This window comes from Paralichthys olivaceus, chromosome 9 (genome assembly GCF_024713975.1).
Source record: "Paralichthys olivaceus isolate ysfri-2021 chromosome 9, ASM2471397v2, whole genome shotgun sequence".
In the NCBI taxonomy this organism is placed as follows: Eukaryota; Metazoa; Chordata; class Actinopteri; order Pleuronectiformes; family Paralichthyidae; genus Paralichthys; species Paralichthys olivaceus.
The window spans coordinates 21,126,024-21,150,933 of NC_091101.1; the positions used below are offsets into that span (position 1 = coordinate 21,126,024).

At 41.0% G+C, this 24,910-nt stretch overlaps 1 protein-coding gene across 1 annotated transcript in view; it reads right to left on the reverse strand.

Annotated features, from left to right (window-relative positions):
- Positions 1-24,610, reverse strand: part of slit3 (slit homolog 3 (Drosophila)) — a 222,165-nt gene extending 197,555 nt beyond the window's left edge. Inside the window, exons 1-3 of the mRNA XM_020082225.2 lie at positions 23,854-24,610; positions 9,561-9,632; positions 3,978-4,049 (exon numbers count right to left, since the gene is read on the reverse strand). Coding sequence (XP_019937784.2) covers positions 3,978-4,049; positions 9,561-9,632; positions 23,854-24,044 — 335 coding nt within the window. The 5' untranslated portion in view covers positions 24,045-24,610. The remainder of the gene's footprint in view (positions 1-3,977; positions 4,050-9,560; positions 9,633-23,853) is intronic.
- Between the last annotated feature and the right edge of the window lie 300 nt (positions 24,611-24,910).

Below are 24,910 nucleotides of genomic sequence, written 5' to 3' on the forward strand. Positions count from 1 at the left end.
ATGCACAAAAGAGCTTTGTCCAGGAATTCATGCTTGATATTTTTCTCTCATGAATCTGACCTGACAGATTATCCGTCCTGTATTAAACCACTAACACTGGTCAAGAAACACAAATGTGAAAGGCTTTGGGCTCTTGAACCCAAGTTTTCCAAGAAGGGGTTTCACGTGTATGAGGCCAACATCAACAACCTCATGTCATAGTTTAAAAAAAGTATAAATGCCCACACGAAAAAAGACAAGATTTATTACATGTGTAAAATGACTTAATGTGGGGGGGGGGTGAAGTGAATGTTTGCATTACAGGATCATTGTGACATTAAAGACCAGCCAGTTATTTAATGTGCCATCAAAGAAACAACAATGGAGAATAAGGAGATTGCATTCTTCCATGAGGATTTAGGTTAAAACAGAGATCTTCTGGATCGTTCTCATATAAAAAATATTTTCTTCTGTGTGTAAAGATTTAAAGGAAACTTTTGGAGGAAATTTCAATATCGAAAGTACATGTAGTTAATTTGTTCATATTTTAGGATCAAAATGTTTTTAACGGAACTATCTCTACATTGCTTTGTAATTTAAAAGTTCCAAAGAAACGTTGCAGGTATTTTTACCGATGATATAGGACTGTTTCTAAACATAATAGTTTATGGAGTGAAAACCCTTCTCATACCCATTGGTAAAATACAATGCAATGTGAACCGAGCCTGAAATGAACACATGGCAGTTATTTAGAAAGGAATGAGAAGCACAAGGAGATGGAGGGACGAGAAAAATGGTGTCAACCAACAGAAAGATGTGTGCGTGAAGAGTAGGTTGGGGGAGAAAGACGTGCCTGTGTGTGTGTGTGTGTGTGTGTGTGTGTGTGTGTGTGTGTGTGTAGAAGGAGGGTGGGGATGGCAACAGCAGAGATAGATGAGGACAGTGTGAGGAGAGGGAGTGAAAGTGTTATCAAGCTACTAGAGCATTTGGCTGAGAAACGAGGCGTGCGGGGGGAAAAAGAAAAGAAAAGGAGGGCGGGGGGGTCACAGGGTCACAGCGTAGAGTCTGCACTGGAGAAGACACAGACACCAACCTTTTAACCGCTGAGATAATGATAATAAGCCCATGACTCCTGTGTGCACCAATGGAAAGAGCTGCAGTCCAAAAGGAGATATCCACCATTTGAAATAATTGACCCCTGCTCCTAGAAAATAACTGCTGGTACTAAAGTAAAGCCCATGACCGCCTACTATTACGGTTATGAGTCACTTGAAGACGTTCACTCACAAAACCGTTATGACTTTTAAGAGAAGAATCCTTTGTGTGTTTTCAAATAATAATGACGAGTTTTTTCTGCTTGGAACCTTTGAGATATTACCAACCCACAAGTCTACGGACACTATATTTTTAAATTTGGAAAAATTGTGTCTGTTCGGCAGAATACTGTAAAGGCCATCAGAAATGGTTTGGAGACTAAAGGGAACTAGTGTCACTGGAAGAGCCAAAATATAAAATACAGAAAATATCCAACAGTTATAACAATGAATAGTAATAATATAAACCTGGATTTATAACACTAAAGGTCAGGCATTACATTTTTTACTTCAGACCACCTCTGAGTCATTTTTTGTATCTTTCAAATTACAAAGAAGATGAATGATCCAAAAATGTGACCTTATAATTCATGTTTTAACCTAAATGAATGTCCTCAACATGTTTTTCACATTGTGACTCCATAAATCACACAGACTCAGCACCAGGACCTCTCACCCCTCACCTTTCACCCTGATCCGCACAACATCAGAGAATCTGTCAGCGACGCATTTTAAAATGACCATCACTATTTTTTGTGGTTTTCTTTCAAAACGGAAAAGGCGAAGTTTGATTTTATCTCCAACTGACAGAAATGAGCGAATCGTCTCATTTATACACTGTTATGCATTTTACGTTTTACATGCAGTTTTATAGACATGTTACAGCTGCACAAAGCTGGAGTTTGAAATGAAACCATCTCCTGTGCAAGTTTTGACACAACTATCGTACCTAACCTCTGCCTCCCTCCCTCCCTCCACCTCTGACCCTCATGACACACCACCTTAAAGAGCCTTTTAACATTAAAGCAGCCCATCACCTCACACTTTCACTATCAGATGTGTGATCTCCATTTAGAGTCAGGATACACATGTTGCTGCCACTCAACATCTCTCAGGTTTCTACCCAGTGTCAGTGAAGTTTCCCGTCACCTGAACTAACAGCTTTTATCTCTCTGTCTGCTCCTCCACTGTAGGTCTGCTTTCACGCATCCACTAAAGCCTGAGCATTTTCCTGGGGCTGTTTGTGAGAATGCAAATGTGCAAGTCAGTTGTTGCTGAAATTTTGCAGAAATGTCCCGGCCAGGCGCCTGGTTAAATGTCCACAACATGTCAGAGTGAGCCCGTGTGAGAGTGCAGCAGAAAAAAACTCAAATAATACAAATATCTCAGGTTGCAAAGAGTAGACATTCACATAGAAGATGCAGATGAAGACGTCAACTTGGAAATTCAAGAGCTTTTGGTGATAGAACGGACACTCGAGTCGATATGCTGACAAAAGACGGGATTTCCGCAGCAGAAGTTATACAACATGTCCTGCCTCCTGCTGCTCCACCCAGCCATCACCTCTTGGCTCAGGAAATTTTCCTGTTGCTGTTAATGTGTCATCTCCTGCTGCGTTCTTCAGACATTTTCCAGAGTCCTTATCTGAAAACAGCTTTTATGTTTCCATCCAACGGTCAAAAGGAATTTTTCTTATAAAATCTCCACGTTAGCACGGTGTCCTATGAGAAAGAAACGGTTTCAGATTCGAGAAAAGTCCTCACTTTCTGGAGTCGCACAGCAGAAACATGTGTCTTTAGGTTACAACTGAATTCATGAAACTGTCGAAAGACAAGAGGAAAATTAAAATCTCTAGTCTGGTGACATAGCTGACGAACTGACTTAATCTGACTGACATATCACTGAGGAAATATTCAGCTCCAGTCCTAACACAACAATGTCAATTCAACACTGCTACAAGAGCCAAGTCCCGAATTAGAGAATGCCGCTCTCGTCAGTTGAAGACCTCCAATATGGCAGCCAGAAGGTGCGTTACATCACCTGAAGGGAGTCTATAAAAACCTCTGTGAGGTTCAACAGATTTTTTTAGGAAAGAACATCCAACCACCATCCCAGAAGCGTCCCGAAGAAAACAGACGAAGACTCTTGCTTTGTAGTTGCTGCCGGCTGCGTTCCTGTTCTTTCTCCTGATAACTCATATTAATGTCAGTATTTCTAAGCAGTCCCCATTGAGAGTTTGTTTAGTTTCGAGTCAGTAATTCAGCTCAGAGAATATGAAGCTTTGGAGCAGCAGCAAACCGCAGCTCTGCTCCACTCACTTCTTAGAGAATATAATTTAGATTTTGCTCACGAAGTCAATCAGCTATTAATCAGAGTGTTAATTTTTATGACCTGTGCAATTCAGGGAATAACTGACGAAGCAGCAGATATAACTGTAATAACTAATGTCCAATTCTAAGCTACTGAAGCTTATACAAAGTGCTATTTGTGGTCTCTCTGTGCAACAGAGTCCTGATAGGGGACAAGTCCCAGCCAAGATTTGCATAGAAACACTTGTCACGTTTCGTGCTGACTGATAGCAGCTATAGTAACAGCAAAAGTGGACAGTATTGCTGTAGGCACTAGTCTTGCGCACCATCATTCCTGAGTCGTGGTCTTTCCTCTGACAGAGTCATAAACATGCAGGTGTGTGTGTGTGGGGAGTGTTGTGCTGTGCCCTCACACCTCGATTCTATTGACTCGAGCCTCCGTGTGAACTGACGACACACTCACACACGTAACAAGGCAATATCTATTGGAGATTCCAAGGTAGTGTGTGAATTGGATAGACTCAGGTATCATCTCGGCAGCAGGAAGTTGAAAGTGTGTGCGCATTCAGAAAGTCTTGTGAGATGATTTACTTACAGCCTCTCCAGCAGCCTGAGGTCTTGAAAGGCTCCTCTCTCAACGACAGTGATTTGGTTGTCCTCCAGATGACTACAGTGACAGACACAAAAAAGACAGAAAGAAAAACAAATCCAGGATTAATTCAAAGACTTGAATGGCACTCGGTAAAGGACACGCACCTCCGCCAGCAGTCCCCTTAAATTAAATCAAGACGCAACAAATGGCACAGATTCAGAGATATCATTCCCCTCAATATGTCGGATTGTTTTCAGCCATGTAGATCCATTAATGATTCCCTGGGAAAATCTGTGAAAATGTCAAAAAACATCACTTTTAAAATATTAAAGAAAGTGAAAAGAAATTCCTGGATCCATCCCTTTGTCCAGATGGGAATAAAAAAATGTACGGGTCCTTTCTTGGCCCACGACCGGCTGACAAAAAAACAAGCAATCCAACAAACAAACCACCTGATGAAAACACAACACACAAGTGGTGCTGGTAATAATCTGATTCAAGACAAGATAGAAATCATTTTGTTTAAATTCCACAATTAAAATATCACATTGAGGGAGAACCATGTCATTGGGAATGTCTTCCCACAGCCGGTTTCCCAGCTGACCTGCAGGTTCTCACCAGAGGAAGAAACACCAGATAAATCTTATTTTCTGGCCGATGCAAACAGCAAAATTAGCTGCTTGCCAGAAACAGACCTTTCAAACATGAAGAGAGACACTTGCACTTTTTAAAAATGGTTGTATAAACAACTAATCAGTGTGCTGAACAAATGAATGTAGCGTGAAGCTAAAGTTTAAGACATGCAGAGTTTCACAAATGTCCCAATGCAGTCAGCCAAAACAAACAATTCACCACCCGTTCCTCTTCCACCCCTCGATGGATAAAGTCTCCATTTCTCTTCTGCCTTTCCAGTGGAGATCCCAATGTAACATATATTCCTCTGGTTCCCTCTCGGCTCTCTCTGTGTGTGCTGTAATGTTTTTTGGGGCAACCTAAGGTTTTCCAGATGGGACAGAGAATGGGAGAGAGAACATCTCAGCAGATATGTGTTTATACTTTCTGTCTTAGGATGTTAAGAGTGACATCTCCAGAGAGGGAGGAGGAGATCGATGGAAGAGAGAGGTTGATGTGAGAGGAGGAGGTAGAGAGAGAGAGATTCAAAAATTAAGAATCCCACAATGATGAGATGGATTGAGTGAGAGAGAAAAAAGAAAGACGGAGCCAAATATGACTGAAGGAGATGTATCAGAGAGAAGACACTGTCTGGCCTGCTATGTTGAGTCTGAATTGTTTTGGCATGAGCTTAATTCCTTTAGATATTCTTTCAAAAAAAATCATTTTTAGACATGTAGCTGAATGACAGCCATTAATTCATGGTCTGAAATACCTCTTTACACTAACAAACAGACACATGCAGACACACAAACAATCTGTTGGACATATTCATATTCATATTCAAGCCCTCTTATAGGCATGAGCAAAGATGCACACACACTTTTATCTTAATTTAAAATGGCATTTACCAGTATTTATTTAAAAGAAATTAAAACTGTTGAAAACCATGTCAATGAAGCTAATATTCTTGGTAAACAGCTATTCCGTAGTATAACCACTTGTTATTTTGTTTATTTTCCCTATCAATTACTCTGGTGAACAATGAAATGCTAAGTTGCATTTTCTTTTCATTTGTCTTTTCTGTTTATATAACAAGAAGCAGGAAATAGTGTAACTTAGTGTATAATTATAGGAAATAATGAGCTTTCTCATCAAAAATTACCCAAAATATTTAGAGAAAATAGTTAGAAATGGAATTAATCAACAGTTTACTTGATCCACAAAAACAAACACAGTTATGCTCTGGTAGCAAGCAAACCCAAACACACACATAACCACTCAACATGTGCTCAGCCCTGACTCCAGCCCATCAGTCATAATTCACAGGCCAGCCAGCATTAATCCATCATGTTTATTCCAGCTGCATTTTCTCCATCCTGATAGAAAAAGCTAAATCAGGACATGACTCTGAGTTACTATCAGAGTTTATTTGTCCAAATGAGGGATCAACCACATGCTGACTTATGAAAAGTTTTAAAGGGAGGAGGGAATCATCAGCCAAACACATGGTGTGGAGAGTCGCATATTGTTCAGATGAAGCACTGTTTTTTTATTGGGGTGTATCAGGCATTAGTCATCAACAGAGATGGAGAAAAGAGAGAAAACATACTGATTTCATGTGTGTGGGGCCTGGTGTGTCTAATAACTCTTCCATTCAACCTTATAAGCAAGTCTTAGCAACCATTCGAAAAAAGCCCAATGATGTCATGCTACCTTGTGGCAAACTCAGCTCTTCTCTCTGAAGGAAATAAGGGAATCCTTCAGGGAGTATTAACGTCACTTGTTTACGCACAATGGGTGAAACCACAGTAATTCTCCCCGGCCAAATGTTCAATATCAAGCAGGAGTTTTTTACCTACATCTAAATTTGTTTGGAATTACTCAATTTCTCCACAATCTGGAAGACATCTTGCAGGTTAGGGCTGCCAAAGATATTATGGATCAGTAAGTGCTGCACAGGCAGTATCATGCAGAGACGAGCTGTGATTACAGCAAAAAGATCTGTCCAATTAGTCCAATTCACACAGATTTGTTATTATTGTTTTCTATGATTATTAATAACTAGAGCAGTTTAAAGTACAATTGATATTGAATTATTTATTTATTCCCTTTTCCTGTGTGCGTGCGTCTTCCCTATTTCTTCATGTTTTGTGTTTATCTGGAAAGGAGATGTGTGCGTTTGTAAATTAGGGGTGTCTTGTAATCCCAGGAGGGGATGGGTCAAATGCATTGTGACACAGAAATAAAAATATATATGAATGTATAGTATGATATAATTATGTTGCATGTGTTATCGTTTTGGTTGAGACGTTAAATGGATGCCAGTTCATAATGGCAGTCGTGAATTTGAACAGAAGTAATAAAGGTTGTATTCCCATGAGTGGATGGATGGATAATTAGGAATAATGACAAGCTTGTATGTGGGCATAGGTGTCGAATAAAGATTTTTTTTTTGCAGCTACTGGCTTTTACTGGAAAGTAGATAGAAGCTTTTAACTACATGCAAATTTTTTCCCATGGGATCTATGTGGGGGGTTAAGTGACAAAGAGAAGATTGAGACTGAGTCTGATAGTGTGAGAAGAAGAGTGTTAGAATAAGAGCTGAAGAGAGAAGAGGGGTTGATAATGTAACAGTAATGGTCAAGGCTACACTCAGTTGATAACCACAGCGTGCGTGTGTGTGTGTGAGTGTGTGTGTGTGTGTGTGTGTGTGTCTGAGGTTGAGTGTGTACTTTCTCAGACTCCTCTCTTTCCCAAGCCATCTCCTTCTCATTTCTTTAACAGATTTGGAGTGGGGAAATGTCACAGCAGTTTATCACCAACCACATGAAACAAGCTGCCGGCCCACCACACACAAACACACTCTCACTCACACACACTAACACACACAGCCTCTTTTTTGGTCCCAGTCATCCTGTCTTAAGTACACAGGATGCACTTAAACATCTCCTTGTCTAATTCCTTGTAGTGCTGAAAAACACATGCAGCGATTAAAAACATGAAACAATCACTAAACGTAAATTAAAAAACTCACCACGGTCCTCACAAGTATAGTGGATGTGAAACAAACACACCAACAAATACAAACACACACACATGCATAAACATACGTCCACTCCTTCAGCGTAGTTTGTGATGGGAGTGTATTTTTATCTGCCCGGTCTGGTTAAAACAGAATGAGGAGGGAAGCTGCATGCAGCCAACAGTGATTATAGTTATTACAGGCCTCACACACACACACACACACACACACACACACACACACACACAAACATACACACATGCATACACACAGATTTGAGCCACTTCAGTTAGAAGAGCTGTAGAGCCCTTGAAGTCATTAGGACAGCTGAGAGGACCAGAGGAGTCATGCTCCACAGAGTGCAGCCGTTTAAATATGATGAGTATGACAAGCTGGAGAAACATTAGTGATGACTTTACAGATGATTGGCGTTTTCTTTTCGAAAATACAAAAACAGGCACAAAAATGTAAAATATAGAAGGTCCATGATAAAAAATGTCCAATGGGAACTTTATGGTCACCTGCAAGTTTACACAGCAGTCAATGAAGCAACTTTGAAAGTAGTTTCAACTTGAGATTGGCCTGTCAGTCGGACTCATGTGATTTTGTCGCTTGAAGTTCAATCCCTAAACACTTCCTGGACAGATCAGAGGCTGGAATCACGACATCACGTTAGTTCAGGTTGGACACTTTCTGGCAAGTGCGTACAGAAGGAACATTTACATTGAGCAAAAAAGCTTTCAATGTACATATGTGGTTGCTTGAGACACATTTTTCTGTCCAAACCTGTCTGAGCCCAAGAGAGAACTAACTGAACCCGACCCCGGCATGCCTGCGTCTAATTTTCTCTCTCTGGTGTTTCCCTAAATTGCAAAACATGAAAAATTCTGCACAATCCAACTATTGTTCAGAGACTCACGGGAGACAATAGTGAACTCCACGTTTTCACCAGCTTCGGATCATCTGCACATCATCATAGACCCCACCAGTCTAACATCTTGTTGTTATGTTGCTTGTTTAACCAATGGGGGTCTCGCTGCTTGTTACTGGCACCTCAGCACACGATAAGTCTTTTATTTAACCTCGTAAATATTCAGTAATTACGACATTCGACTCCTTGGATAAGACACTCGAATTCTCTCCTGCCCTGAAGTCCCTCATTAGGATGGGAAACTGTATTTTATAGAGACTTGTTTCCCCGATAGCCATACACAGGCTTATTAGGTTAATATAGCATTTGTCTAATTACTCCGGCATGGAATCTTTTTTGTAAATGGGACTCCTTGCAAAGCAGCAAATAAAAGTCACAACAAGGAAAAATAGAGGAGAGTAGGCACATAAAAGACCTGGTAGACCTGGTGGATTCAACCTCTGATACCTTCCAACCTCGTACCTATTGACTAAATAAGCTGAATCCAAAAGCAACTTTTCTGATTTCTCAACCCAGTGGCAAACTCTGTGGTTTTAATGACTAAAACTTGGTTAAGCTGAGGACAGAGTGATTTAATAAATGACAACAAAATGTTTATTTTCAGCAGAGGATGGGACACAAATCTTGATCTCCAGAATTTGGGAACACACCATCAATTATCATGCTAGACTTTTTCCAACAACATGAGCGGGTTACTCTTCCTCAATACTTTGACTGCATTAAATAGTACGATAGAAAGTGATCACAAAGACATGAGGTGTCTAAGGTTACCTGTTTTCATTTTTATTAGGACATTTGATGAAAGCCATTTAAGGCCATCAAAAAGCTTGAAGAACATTTTTTTTACAATACTAGACCTTATAGTAAAATAAATGTTTTTTTTACTGAAACAAACTGATTTGAGGTAAGCTTGTTGCACTACTTTAACATTTTCTGGAATAATTTTAGTATCACTGAAATATTCATCACATATATCACCACAAAATGTTGAAATTAACAGATAAAGAATGAAACTTACAGAATCCTCAGGTTCTTGAGGCCAGAGAAGTCCACTTTAGTGATTCTGGTGATGTTGTTTCTGTTCAGATCCCTACACAAAGAAACACAGAGGTTAGAGGTCAAGTTAAATTCAACTGCATGAACTTGTTACAACACACTGTATTTGTTGTCTTTATAAAAATGATAAAAAAGCAAATAAACATTGCTGGGCACCCACTTATTGTGTGTGTGTGTCTTTATTTGTGTGACTGTGTGCGTTCTAGTCAAATCATTGAATGTGGCTGTGGGACAAAGCGTGAGAATGCCCCTCAGCAAATGAGCCCACACACACATACAAACAAACATACAAACACAAATAAACACACAACCAAAACATACTAATACTCCCACTGTACAGGCACAGATATTTTGTGAACAAACGCGTGGGCGGGCGGGCGAGGGCGCACACACACACCTCCTACTGCTGTGATTTATTGAGAAGCAAAGTTTCCAACAAAAAAAGTGTGATGAAATTATTTTCTCTTTCCATCATCAGAGTTTAAAAGCTTATCATGTTTCCTGGCTGTCATTCAATCTGTTTTAACTATGAGTGCACAATGTATACATACTGCAATGTGAACTGACTGCCTGAGTGTGTATAGACTGGTTCCCTTTATACAGCTATGCTGTTTATTGAAACGCTGTCGCACTGGAGGAATTAGGGCAAGGAAAAAAAAAAAACCCATTCACACACACACACACAGGAGAACACAGACAAACAACCGACACAATTTTCTCTCTTATTTCACACACAAACTCTCCATAAGCTTTCACTTGCCCTCTCTCGCTCACAGACACACTCACACATACACATAAACAGAGTCTGGTTTTGCCAAGGCACAGTCTGTGTGTGTGTTTTTCATAATACACCTAAACATTTATAAATCTGATTTAAGACCATATTAGGTTTCAAAAGGCTTCCCCAAGCTGCCATGGCAAGGACCACTAATAAGAGCCATACCCTGGCCTGAGACAGGGAGGGCTGGTGCAGGCGAGGGCAGTGCTTCCCAAAGCCCAGAATGTGGTGCACAGTCCACCAGGGGTCCATGAAAGAGCTCAAGGATTAATGAACGGTTTGAATATCTCAACTGATACAATGGGAGGTAAAATAAAATAATGAAAGAGACGAGACGAGAGCTACTGAGGAACTTTGAAAACAGTATTTTGATATTCACAATCTGTCAAATCATCACATGCAATGTAAAATGGGTCACTTGCAGTCACTGGTCGTGAAGTGTACTGAGTCACAGACGTTAATGGATTCCTCTGGTCCTTTAAGGATTATTTTGGCATCATCAAGCTCGTTGAATTTCATTTTGCAGCACGTAACTTTATTGTTTTGGTTCACTCTCATCAGCCCTATTTCCAGACAAGCAACAAAAAAGGTTGGCAAAGTTAGCGACTATCTGTTGAAGAGAGAAGCATTGAGCAGCTGCAGAGGGAGACATTTCCCTCAGAAGATGGATGAGACCAAAACAGAGCTAAAAAGAAGTGTGAATAGTTGGTTTACACTAAAACATCACAAAGAGAATTCATTCATCCATCTTTCGGGTCCATTCAAGAGACCAGATTCTCTTCAACATCATTAGATGCTGCTGGTTCTTGTCCCAGGTTTTCAGTGTGTGTGTTATTGTAAAACATTTTTATGAGCCTTTCAGGATGTGATTAAAAACTCAGTACAGCAATGATTTAACATTTTCATCTTGAGGAAAGAGGTGCTTCCAGGTTTTTTATTTTTATGTCTTCATTCACTTCAGTGACTCTGCAGCAGCATCCAATCTGAGCATTTCTGTTTCCCATCACTCGACCTCTATCCATCCTCTCCTCCCTGTTACCCCTCTGTTATCTGCCACTTCTTATCTTTTCACATTTGGCAACAATCTTTCAGCTTTTCTTTTTTCCTTCCCTCCATTTATCTATCTTAAATCTCTCCTTTCCCCAGTCACTGCTCTTTAGTGTCAATCTGTCAGTCCTTCACAGCCAGCATCAACCTGATTTCCCAGCCTTCCTCTCAACTTTTTCTTTCTAATCTCCCCTCTTTTACTGTCTCCCCTTCCCTCAATCTCTCATGTCTTATCTTTCTCTGTTTCACAGTTGACTAAACACTTTTTCTTTGCTTTCCTCTGTTTTTTTTTTCTCCCGTCTAATCTCCCCTCTTTTATCTCAATCTTTCACTCTTTTATAGTCGGCTATATTTTTCCTTCCCCTCTCTTTTTTCTCCCCCTGCTTCTCTAATCTCTCCATCCTTATCTCCATCTTTCTCTTGTTCACAGTGGAAACTTCTGCTCTCACCAGGGAAACCGCTCTGTGGTCAAACAAACACTGAGGATACAGAGCCAGGTGGAGAGCGACGACATCGCCATATCTAAAATCCTGACAAAGTCAGTGCCGCTGAGTATGATTGGATGTTACTCGCCGTAATAACAAACAGTAGAAATAAGATAAAAATCACATCCTACACTGCTTTAACAGGAGCTGATAGACAAACCCTCATCACTGTAAGAGTAGAGACGTTCCAAAACCAGCATCGGAAATGTCTCAGACAGCAGGCGAGTACGCAAATCTATGTACCTATCCGATACCACGTCTTTAAAGTATTCACGCAGATAAAACTGCAATTCTCTCTCACTTCTTTGAAATTTTAAACAGCAGTTGACCTGTGCTCCCACTTACAGGTATCGTTTTTAGTGCAGCCAGAGCTGCCTACAATATCAGCAGTTTGGCAATATTTCATGATTCCTACAAGTAAAACAGCATCTTAAACCATATGCAGGTCTTAATTTACTATTTTTGTTCTTTCTCAGTTAAAACTGTCAAACATAAAAGAAGTTCTCTATTCTGTTTTTCAAAACATGAGCCAGTCCATACACCCCCCCCACCCCCCAGCAGTAAAGTTTAACTCAGCTTTAAATTTAACTGACCAGCTGGCAGTCAGACAATCAACGAGAGGCTTAACACAAAAGCCTTAACCAGTGTTTGTTTCCATTACAAGCAGGAGTGAGACACATAATGACACAAAGGGATAAGACAAGAATGCAAACAGCAGGTGTTCAGGGAATTAATATACCATCACCAACACAAAGAAACACACAGCGCCCCACCAAATCTCATCCCTGACCACTGAAACCAGTGAACCTTATAGTCTGGCTGCCTTAGGCCAACAAGTTAACTGACATTAGACACACACACTGCAGATAAAGGTATGTGGACAAAAACTAAGAAAACAGATGAATATCTATTGGAATGTATGTACTGGTATTAACATCCATCCTCCGAGATCCAATCACAGCGTTAAGTCTGACCACCTCCAAATGTGGTCTGAGTGACTGGATCTCAGGATGCATTTGGTTGTGTTCAGTCATGAACTTGAATGCGGTCAAAGCCTGAAGAGCTCAGTGAATGAGAGGCTGGACTTGCCACCGCTGTGGTAAAATGAAAAAACATGAATCAAAATGTTTGGTAAGTCAGATCACATGCAGGTCGCTTGTGTTTCTCTTCCTCTACTCGTGCAACTATCTCCGTCAGTCTGGTTTGTACGTTTTCTTGACCTTTGCCCTCTGTTTTCCTTTATTTGGGACAACAATGAGGAATAACGATTAAGTCCTGCAAACTGTTTCCTCTCTTTGTTCTGTCTCTGTCTATCTGTCTCTGACACTGTGACATTTCCTCTTTTCACTTTTTCTCCCACTCTATCGGTGCGCTGCATCCTTATCTCTCTATCCCTCCATCCTTTCCCTTTCATCCCTTGTTGTTCTCTGCCTCACGCCTCGTTTCCGAATGCGTTCGCTTCCTGTGCTAATCTCCTGTTATTTTCCACAACGCTCTTGTACCTCTTCACTTTCTCATTGCTCCTTTCTTGCTCTCCATACTTCTCTCTCTCTCTTAGATAGGTATGCTCAATTTCGCTCTCTAAATCTCCTAGTTACGCAAGGAATCCTAATTGCCTTCTTCCTTTTCCTCTAGAGCTCTACTGTGTCAGTCACAGTAACGCTGGGCCAGGATCAAGCTGCTTCAAACTTAGCCTTCGGTTCAAATGTTTGAATATGACATTTAGCAGCAATTTTTCACATAACCACGTAATCTCACTTGATATTAACCATAAAGGGCAAAAATAATGTTACAGTAAAAATTCCTGATCAATCAGGGCTGAGAGAGCAGCTTATTGGAGCCAAACCAGTGAGAGTCTATCTATTTTGTTGGTAAATACAAATGAACGGTTAAAATATATTCTTAACTGTGCATGGTGGAAGATAGGAGGTGGCCTTTAAAATCTGAATTCACCATGCATAAGAGATAAAGCTACACAACTAACCCAGATAAAAATTCTATTCATGGATATTTGTCATAGCGCTGTCATTTCCAAATGACAGAGATTCAGCCATTGGGGACATCAGCCACATTAAACATGTGCTCCTACTTTCTCCCTCAACAAATGGCAATGCACCAGAGCAGCAGGGTAAGGAAAATAAAGAAAACCATGAGAAAATATTGTGATCTCAATTCTAAGAACGATGATTCTCTTTTTATCCAGAAAAGTGCTGACCTAACAAGAGTTCGACCAAGTTCATGATCAAAAAAGTCTGCGTAAATTGAAAATGATTCAACTTGAGGAAGATGTTCATGCTTCGACAAAGGTTTTTCAAATCTAGTTCATAAACCAATGGAGACGAGAAAGACGAAGGGAAACAACACAAAGAACTGGAGCTGAGTGTGTAAAAGATATCTCTTAAAGAAAAAATGGTGGAGGTAACAATGTCAGTCAAGCAGCAAGCTCTGTGGAGCTGTGCTGTATTTCTGTTGCTATAGAAACAAAATGTTCAAATGGAGCTAACAGCTGGATCGTGGCAGAGCACAGATATTTAACATTAAATGTATGTACGTGACTTGAATGTATAAAGTTTTATTATTTAAGCAAAACACTCAAATGTAATATAAATGATTGTGTAACATGTACATCATGCATTTTAAAGGTGGAGAGATGTAATCCTGAAAAGGATTACAAAGAATGACATGTAAAATCCCTGTCTCTGTTTGCGGACCATATATTGTCTACAAGAGTTTACACAAGTCTTCAGGTTTTGGAAAATTTGGGAGTTTTGTGGAACATTTGTTCTCCTGAGCAACCGTTTACTGCTGTTTTGAATTTCTGTCATCGTGACACTAATAGGTAGTGAACTCACCGCTATTACAAATCTGCTCTCTGGGATACACAGCAATCATCACTGGGAGATTTTAGTCTTTTACACACACACACACACACAGGGCAACACATGAACAAGCAAATACAGGGACACTCACACAAAAGGTCCAGGGTTGAACCCACAGACCTTTGAGGACACCAGGTCATGCTCTTTAAAATTGTACATGACAGGATATTGAAAGGCTCATACCAGTTTTTTGTAGATATTATTAGTTATTCTACCAGCCATATTACATAAAAGAATTCAGTGTGTCACCATCAGGTTTACATAATAAAAGTTTCTCCCATATCCCATTCTACAATGTCGCAATTAAGGCATTTTTTACAAATAACAACAAGCAGGCAAAGTCACGTGAAAAGAGCTTCGTGTGTTTTATGGCCATTTATAAACAGCTGGTTCTTTTATGTGTTTACTGGGTTTGTCTCTCTCTGTAGCTCAGATGGTCTCTTCCTCAGTCCGGCTTGTATCTGCTTTATTTCCGTTTCTTCATGTGTCACAATCATCGTCATCAATCACTGTTGCTTTCTAAAGCTTCTAAATGTGTCCAGTTTCGGTAAAGCAGAATTTAGATTGTGAAGAATGAAGGGAATCTGTTTTGCTGCTGTGAGGAGTTTGCTGCTACAACAAAGGACACACTGACCACACTGTTGGAGATAGTTTCTTGTGTAGGCTCTGCGTTCTTCCCTGAAACATTCTGACACTTGACATTTAACATTTTATCTGGCCGGTGTTCCTCACCCGACATTTGTCTCTGTGGGTTCAAAATCTTTCTCCGTTTGTACAAATAAGGGGCTGGCTTGTAGGCAGCATCTGCAATGTCTAGAATGCTAACAAATGCTAAAACAAACTAAACAAAGGGAAGAAGAAACTTCGTTCCCAAAAATAGAGATAAAAGGAAAGAGGAGAGCAGCAATGAAGAGGAGGCGCAGATACACTGACGATAAAGGAACCATTCGACTGTAAAATATTCTCCCTACAGCAGACTGAAGGACACTCATTTTCACTCCATGCAGAGGAATTATGTATAAAACAGGTCCCTCAATCTCATCTGCACTTAAATACTTGTCTTTAACTTAAGCTCCGTCATTCCAACTAACTTTTTCCTCTTTCTTACCCTTTGTAGATGTGTTTCTCTACTTTACCATCGATTTTTTAGCTTTAAATCCATCTTTATCCCCCTATATCTTCTCATTCTTAGTTGATCTCAGTCTCTAAAATGACTTGTTAATGCTCCTTTCACAACTGATCGGGTTTCGCGAAAATCAGGGGGAGTAATGCGTCTCCGCTCATCATATTGCTTTGTTATCTGTCTGTCACAATTTATTCCTCTCGCCTCCATAGGTTCTATTCAACGTTAATGCGAGTTAAACTCAGGAAATTCATAGTTTGGTGTTGCTGTTAACCACGCAGGCTTGACCACATTAGGGAGTCGCCTGCAGGCATAGCTTTGCTGAAAATTGGACTGAAAACAGCCAATTATGGTGAAAGTCACACTTTCATATTGCACACACATACTGCATGCACTGCCAAATGCACACAAATAAACATCAATATGTATCATGGAGGAGTTTGCAGAGAAAGGCACAGAGAATAAGTCCCAGCAGAGTGGATATAATGTGTTGCTTTGGTGACAGTGGTCTAACAAAACGGTGGCATAGCTTGTTAACATCAAACGACTCTGAGCATATTGCACACACACTCATGCACACAGACCCAGAGCGGTGTTTTAGTCTGACACGCTCTGAAGTCCTCCGGTCTGATGGCTTCTGTGTTGGCAGAAAGTCAAAGAAGGTCAGTCGTGACTCGAGGTAGTTTCTCTGTGACACTCTCTTTCTCTCTCTCTCTCTCGTCAGATGTCAAAGTTTCCATCTACAACCAATTGCATGTTTTATTAGAATGTACTATGAGTGTAAGTGTGTATGTAAGCTTGCAGAATGACTAGTGCTGTACATGTGCGGTTACATGCATTAAACTTCTTATTTGCTTTCTTGCATATATTTTTGTTGAGTATATTTATGCACCTTTTTCACATGTGTGTGCTCTTGAACCATCTTTGTGAGGACCCCATTTTTAGACCTTGAGAGCGAGGATATTTCTGGAAAGTCTTGGCTGTTCCTCACTACTTCAAAGAGCTTTTTGTAAGGTAAAGAAAACAGACAACCTGGGTCTTATTTTAGTAGTTTGGGTCATCAAATCATCATTCCTATCTGTAATCATAAAACAAAGCAAAGGCCAAAAGCAACAGGCAATCAAGTCAAGTCTTAAGCCAACCCCCAGGTTAGCAAAACTTACTTTGAAGGGAAAATGAAGGCAAACTGTGAAATAATCACCTAAAGTGTTCCCCTGCAAACATCCATCACAGTTAAGAGACCATCTATGCTGTCCAACTTTGACCTGTCATACTTCCAGTACTTTCTGCATACAGAGTTTTTCTGTGCGAAGAGGGAATTGAGGTGCACTCCATTTTTTTCTCCACAGAAAGAGTTTTAGATAATCTGGTTAACTGTTGGCTTGCTTACAGGTGGTTCCAGGAGCAATTACTTTGATTGGTTTCACACACTTGCATCGTGTGTTAAAGGCTCAATGAAATGCAGAGTGGAATTTGTTGCAATTTGGACACGGAATAAGAAACTGAATAAGCAGGCGACAAGCACCCATGGTCAGCTGTATGGGACTCATCAACATAAGTGATGTATTTGATCACGACAATAGTGCATTTATGACGGCAAAGACAACTAATTTTGTTTGAGGGTTCTGCGTAACAAGTCAGGCTTCACAGAACTTTGAATAAACAGGTGAACAGCTCTGTGCAGCAACAGTGGAACAGCTTTAGGGTTCTGTGGACTGAGTCGGTCTTTACTTGCTACGGCTCAGTTACTCCAGATCACTTTTACAGTTTCAGAAAGAAACCTGCAACCAGCATCACCACAGGCCAAAGCTAACAGGCAGAATGGCCACCGCACTAGTAATTTCAAAGCATCATGTGAGTGAGGGAAGTGTACTTTCATGCATAGTTTTAAGTATGCAGTCCTATGTCTGCAAGTATGTGCATATGATGTATGCCAGTGAGTGTGTGCAGCTTGTTGCCTTTTTGTGTGTGCCATGTCAATGCAGTGTGTTTGTCTGTGTATGTTTTAATGTTGCATCTAGCTTGCACCGTTTCCCAGAAGGGCAGTGCCCACTGTCAGTGCCAGCTGGCTGCCTCTCTGGCAGACTGAATGTCATTATATAGAAAGGTCAACTGCCCGCACATTGGAGAAATTTGGGGAAGAGAAGATCACCCACTGACCTAGAACTGAAGCCTAAATATTGGTTACCCTCACTTTTGCCATTTGGCATCAAATAACTGAATCCAACGTAAGAACACAAAATTGTTACCATGAGATGGCCACAGACGCTAGGCGTGACATTAAGAGACTGTTTGAGAACAGCAAGCTTACTGTGGTTTTTACTTATTAGTTTAGACTTGTCTGCTATAGCAATAACACACGGCTGCTCCTCAAATGTATTACATCACCATCATACCCACGATAACAGTAAAAAATAAAAAAAACCTCTTCATTGAATGATGGCTTTTATTCAGCAGTTACCAAACCATGTGTGCTGACTGAACCTTTCTTCAAAGTAGCGTATATATACAGAAATGCTGCGTGCAGAGAAAATACACCAATTAGCTCCCTGGTTTCCACAAATGCTGGCGAAGTACCAACACAGCATGGTTAGCATTGGGATTGCCAAAACAGTTGGAATGCGTCTTTGACTTATCAGACGTCTTTGGTGTGGCTATATACCCATATGGACTCATATTAGGGTTAATACAATTTTGAGCTTGTGAAGTGATGTTTACAAATAATTCCGACTTAGTATTATGAATCAGACTTTGTAAACCTGTTTCATAAATATGCACAAGATTCAAGTTTGTACATGTCTGGAAAAGATTTCCATTTTTCAAAACAAGAGAGAGACTTTGAGAAAATGATTGTGTAAAACCCTGTTCTCACACCTGAATCTGACAGGGCAATGACAGTCAAATCACGGGTTTATTGTACAAATGAAAATCTTCTTTTATTCATGCACACTTTTTTCAAATCTTTACTACACATGTGCAAACTTTGTGCAGATTTATTGCAAATGGTTTACAAAGGCTTTTATTTGTGAACATCACATAACAAGTTTAAAAGCTTATTGGCCCTAATTTGGGCTCATATAACAGAATACTACTTGTGATGACTTCATGCAAATGCTCAGGCCACAACTGAAAGGAGCTGAGCCAAAACTGAAGCAAACACAGAGTTCTTCAGTGATTACAGATTGTTCTTGATCCAGTCAAATTATACTAAATTTAGGGGACGGGAACTATGTCAGCACAAATTAGCTGGTCTGCGACAAGCACAGGTTAGCAACGCAGTATTCAAAGATCACAAAGACATAAACACACACACAGCTACCCTTGTTAGGGCATTGCATTGACTTCCATTCATTGCAGACAGCCTGACCCTATCCTTACCCCCAACCTTAACCAAGACCTCAGAAATGACGTGTTTCCTCATTAGGACGAGGCTCCAGACCCCGTGAGGACTACTGGTCAAAAAAGGTCAGTGTTTATACTGAAAAATACCCCAAAGAGTTAGCGCGCACACACACGCACACACACACACACACAGTCCAGTTCCACCATGGAATGCCATTTCAGAGCTGAGGGTGTGGTGGTTACACCATCCATTGACCAATCAACACCAAGCTTTGATAAGAGCCAGAAGCAGACGCTAGGATGAGTGTGTCCATTCTACACACAGAAACACACACTCGCTGAAGAATGTTCACATATACACACAAACACACACACACACACACAGTGGCAGGATCCTACAGTTGTATGCACCAGTGTAGGTTGGCAAACTGAGGGGAAATGGGAACTTGATTGGACAGATGCTGCTGGCAAACTGGAGGTGTTTGTGTGTGTGTGTTGAAGACAGAGTTGGAGGTCAGACAATGAGTGGTGGAGAGAGGGAAAGAGAGAGGGAAAAGACTGCAGAAAGAAAGAATGGGGAGAGACTGAGGGAAGAGAAGGGACAGAGAAAGGTTGGGGTAAGTATGAGGAGTTTGTGAGAGGAAACAAAAGGAAAAAGAGAGGAAAAGCCAGATGAGGCTCGAGAAAGAAGAGAAGGTGTTGCTCGTAAGAAACTTGCCAAAACGCTCTCAACATGGCGTTAGTGAAGGAACAGAGGGCAGAGTTAGTTTGGGTGAAGTGGGCTCTGGAAGCTTGCTACTTCCAATAGTGAACTCATTCAACTACAAACACAGACATCAACACACATAGTAGCCAACAGAATAAGACACGATCAAAGTATTACATTTCACAACATTTTATAGCAGCTGGGGCAACAGTTAGGAATTTGCAGCTTTAAAAAAATTCCACATTTGAGGTTGTGCATGTGTGTGTGTGTGTGTGTGTGTGTGTGTGTGTGTGTGTGCATTCCCTGTAGGGCAGGTGTGAATTGGACCCAGGAGAGAAAAGCCGCCCCTGTTTTCCAATTCATTTTACCAAGCCTCGTCTGTTAAGTCCCCCCCCCCCCTCCAAAAAACCCTCCACTCAAATTAGATGCAAATGAGGTCTCAAGTGGCTTCCCAAGGAGGACATTACAGAATTGACTGGCCTGAGGTAATCTGCGAGGCTGCCTGTGTGTATGTGTGCGAGCGTGTGATGAGTGAACAGTTGAGGCCACCACTGTTTTTCTCTCATTAACCTTACCAAATGCTCTGTTTACAATAGTGGAGAAAACGGGGCTTAAAGAGGGATTCATTCTGCAGTTATGACAGGTGGACTCTGGCTCTGAAAATTAAACTCACTCTTCACTTCCAAATGTAGCACAAGTGAACTGGAATCAAGTTATACACTTAGAGTAATGCAAGGAGAAAGACTACTCCTTAAGTTTAAATGACCTTGTTTTATAGTGCCAGTCATTTTCCTTTGTGACTTCCTTCCATTTGTTCCTTTAAAGGAAAAATCTACCAATGTATAAGTTTTCACTGTTTTGCAGCAGTAAATCCTGAAGTTGTTTTATAGCTGAACCCGGTTTCCTGTGACCGGTGTCATGTACTTAGTCACTTAACGGTGATTTTCTACCGTTTCAGTAACCTCCGTAGAATCTGTCTGAATTTAGTTTGATTCGGTACATGTGGTCGAGACTGATAAAGAGAGCAGCAGAATAGTAGCAGAAAAAGATTTTCCACTAAAGATACGGTGAAAGTCTTTCCCTTACTCAAACACCATGTGTTGTTTCGTCTTGTTGCATTGGATTCTGGTGTTTTGAGACAACTGTATCTCCTTCTCCTCGTCTCTATGGATTTCCCCTCATGCGAAACTGAATATTTCCAAATGAGACACAAATAAACAGCAACATTGTAGAACTGAGAAACACGTCAATGTCCTGCCCAGTTTTCCATTCTCAATAAACATCAGCAAACGGAGTTGCGTGTACTTTGTAATACTCAATATGAGTGTTGGGAAACAAACTGACCGCAAAGTTATAATTATGGTCCAATAGTGATTTTAAGATTCAAGACATTTTTATTTGACTCTCTGTTCACTATGTTTCGGGGCCATCCATAGAATCCATCCAAACTGGTTAAAGTTTCTTTTCGGAGCCATTTTTCCAAACACTGAAGGTGTGAGCATGTGATGCTGAAAACACAGCATTTCAGTGGAGTACAGTATTCTTTTAGGTCCAAATGCAGATTTACAGGCCAAACAGATGCATACCAGTCTCCAGCCAGTTACCTCAACATTGCGACATCGCTTTGCCTTTTAACAGGAGGAACATCCTGCTGCCAGGAAACTTCTGAAATAACAGATTCAGTACATTTTAATGTATTTGTGATGCTAACTTAAGCTTCATCGCCAGTTTGTGTTGGCACGAAACAATCCACTTACACCCAGACATTGACAATGTCAAAACAAATGTCAGATTAACCGTTAATGATGAATATTCTGAATGCTTAGACTTAATTTAACACAATAACTGTGCTTTCTAAAGTGTAAAAATATTGGTCCATCAACCAATGATGATATTGAAAGATCAAGAAGACACTTTAACACACTGGATCCTCATAATTCTCATCTTTGAAATGGTAAAGTGAGGAAAAGATCAGCTCAGTCAACAGGAAGATTTCGGGCACTCTACTCTGATGCAACTTTGTTTTTGACTCATACAGTAACAAACTTGGCACTCTGGGTCCTAGAATCTGTTGTCCACATGGGTTTCATTCCAGCCATCCAACCCAAATCCCTCCTCATGGCAATAATGCTCATGTCTCTCTTTCCTAAAAAGTTTCCCATCTGCCCTAACCTTTACAACTGGAATCTCATCCATTTTAATGTTTCCCATCTCAGACTTCCAAAAATATATCTACAGAGAGAAAGCAAGAGATGAAAGCAGACTGAGAGACAGAGAGAAAGGAGGAGGAAAAGAGCAACTCTTGTCCAAAGTCACAGCTGAAACACTGACCTGGATAAATCAGGGAAACATAAACACATAGTTTCTAGTGAAGGCGGTAGGAGGGGCGTTGCTACCCCAAATATTCCACCCAGGGGACCCCCGATAGAAGCAGGGGACCCCCTTATCCCACCTCCCCATTACAGCCCGCTCTAATTATTTATTTTCCTTAGGTGTGAATGTCTTCTGGGGATTGCTGTGTCAAAGCCAACAGGTCCTGGGAGGTCACAACAGCCTGGTGGGACAGTGTTTGTTGTTCACACTCACACTTACACACGTAAAAACACACAATCATGCTCGCAAGCATCAACATACAGACACAAAAATACAAACATAAAGGTGTAAACAAACACATGGGCCAGGGAAAATGCATGCACACATGTAAATCAAAAGTTCATCTCCACCGATGCCTCCACATTCACACACACACATCCACAAATACAGCCCCCCACTTCCAGCCTACTGATTGTGTTTGTTGTCTCAGGGCTAGGTCTGTTGTTGATCCCCTGCAGGGCTTTTGGCTGCTCCATTATCATGCATAATCACTTCCATACCGTAACAGCATAGGTGTGTGTGTGTGTGTGTGTGTGTGTGTGTGTGTGTGGCTGCAGGGACATATGTGTTTCAAGATTGGGCCAGAGCTGACAACAACGTCTGTCAAAGGTCTGTCTCTGCCTTAGGAATGAATATTATTTAAAACTAACAGTCATCAGGTTAAAGAAAACTGAAAGACCTGGAGGATTTTAGTCTCTGAGGATCAAACTTTAGGAACCTGTGAATACTGCAAACGTGAGAATATAAAGATTCAAAGAGTTTGCTGACTCTTCTTGCATTTCACTGTGACCTCAACATTCTAAAAGTTCAAAAGTCTGCTACAGGTCTGTTGTCTTAACTGCCTCCATTCATTGATGTCACTGGTGAATTTCAGGGCAGTTTCATGCCACCAGCTATCACAAGCCAAGAAGCTGCAGTATATGCTCTCAGATATGAGACTTCCCGAAAGTTACTCTTTGTTTCCATAAGTAATAATGCATTATCCTCCAATTCACTGAGCCTCACTGGGCTTAAATGCCTGTACACGTGAAGACACCCACCTCATTTAACAGCAAAACAAATGAAAAAACTTTCTAAACTGTGTGAACCGACTTAAGCCCAAGTTAACAAATGGGACAAACTATAGCACAACTAATGAATGTTGTTCTGCAAATAAAATGGAATGTTTGCAAGTAACGATCACAGCCTGCAGGTCTGGGTTGAAATGTCCTTCACTTTTAATCAGTCAGTAAATGGTCCATGATTACGACTCATTTCCAACAAAACTGTGCATCTGTGCGCAGGTGAATCAGCTTTTAAAAAGCGCACGTTTCTACGGACACTTACTCAAATTACTTTAGATGCAGTTCAACTCACTATAATGAATGATTTCAAGCTTCCATCACAAGCACCTCTGAAAATCAACCTCTGCCCAGAAATGAATCTTGAATTTTACACGTGTGAGCTGCTGCACAGGAGAGAAGACGCATCTCAGGGTCCCACGCATGTCTGTGAGGTGTTTAATAGAGATACTGTCACTTACAGGCGCTCAGCATTCCTCGGTACTCCTTTGGGCACAGTCTTCAAACCCAGACCCTGGCAGTCCACATGCGACCCAGAGCAGCTGCACTTGTGAGGGCACCCACTCACCGAGCCCACGCACACCAGCAGCGCGACAACCAGAGCCCAAACCCGGCAGAGCGCAGCCCGCCTCACCGCTCCGGTCGGAGGCATGGTATCCACAGAAATTACTCCCAAAGCGAAGATGAATTGAATATCCGAGGAGGGGAGTAGGGATCCCGAATAAAGGTCAAGAGAGGCCACTGGACTGTGTGGTAGGATTTAAAAAAAGAAGTGATGTAAGCCGAAATATAATTTAGTCCGCTGCTGCAAAACAAAAGTTCACCAAAGTTTCTCTGAAAAGACTCGATCAGCAAGAATCTCCTTAAAACGCTGCCTTGCCATTGAAGAAGAGAAAGAAAACTTGAATTTTTGGATGTGACACTTGCACAGATTTCCTTTTTAAAATATTTAACCGTGCGTGCGTCACTGAGCTGGATGCGTAAAAAGTCAAATGCCTCCCCATTCACAAGAAGTTATCCGGCTGACTCCTGAACTTCCCAAGGTGAAAACGCTCAGCTGGGGTGGAACCTCTTCCCCGGGAACATCCCTCCGCTGCCGGGGGACTGAAAAAAGTGTAAGTTTTAGAGGAGCTGTGATCAGAGAAGAAAAAAAGTTGAGAGAGCAGAGGCGCAACAGAGAGAGACTGGTGCGCCAGGAGGTTGTGAGAGAGGCAGATCTGTACTTTGGTTTCCCCTCCAAAAACCTCCCTGTCTCTCCCTCCCTCTCTCTCTCTGTTGATGTCACCAGAAAGCAGAGTAAGCCAGCTCCACTAACTTTCACTTGTCCCTTATCTTCCCAGCAGAGACACTCTTGTGTATAAACTCTGATACTTTCCCACACACAAGAATAAATCTCCAAACTCTCATCCAGCAGTGTACATATTTTGTAGCTTATTTTCCCAGCGACTCATCTTATTTTACCATGCAGGCCCATCTATCATTTTTATGATCTACTTTGTGATCACATACTTTGTTTGG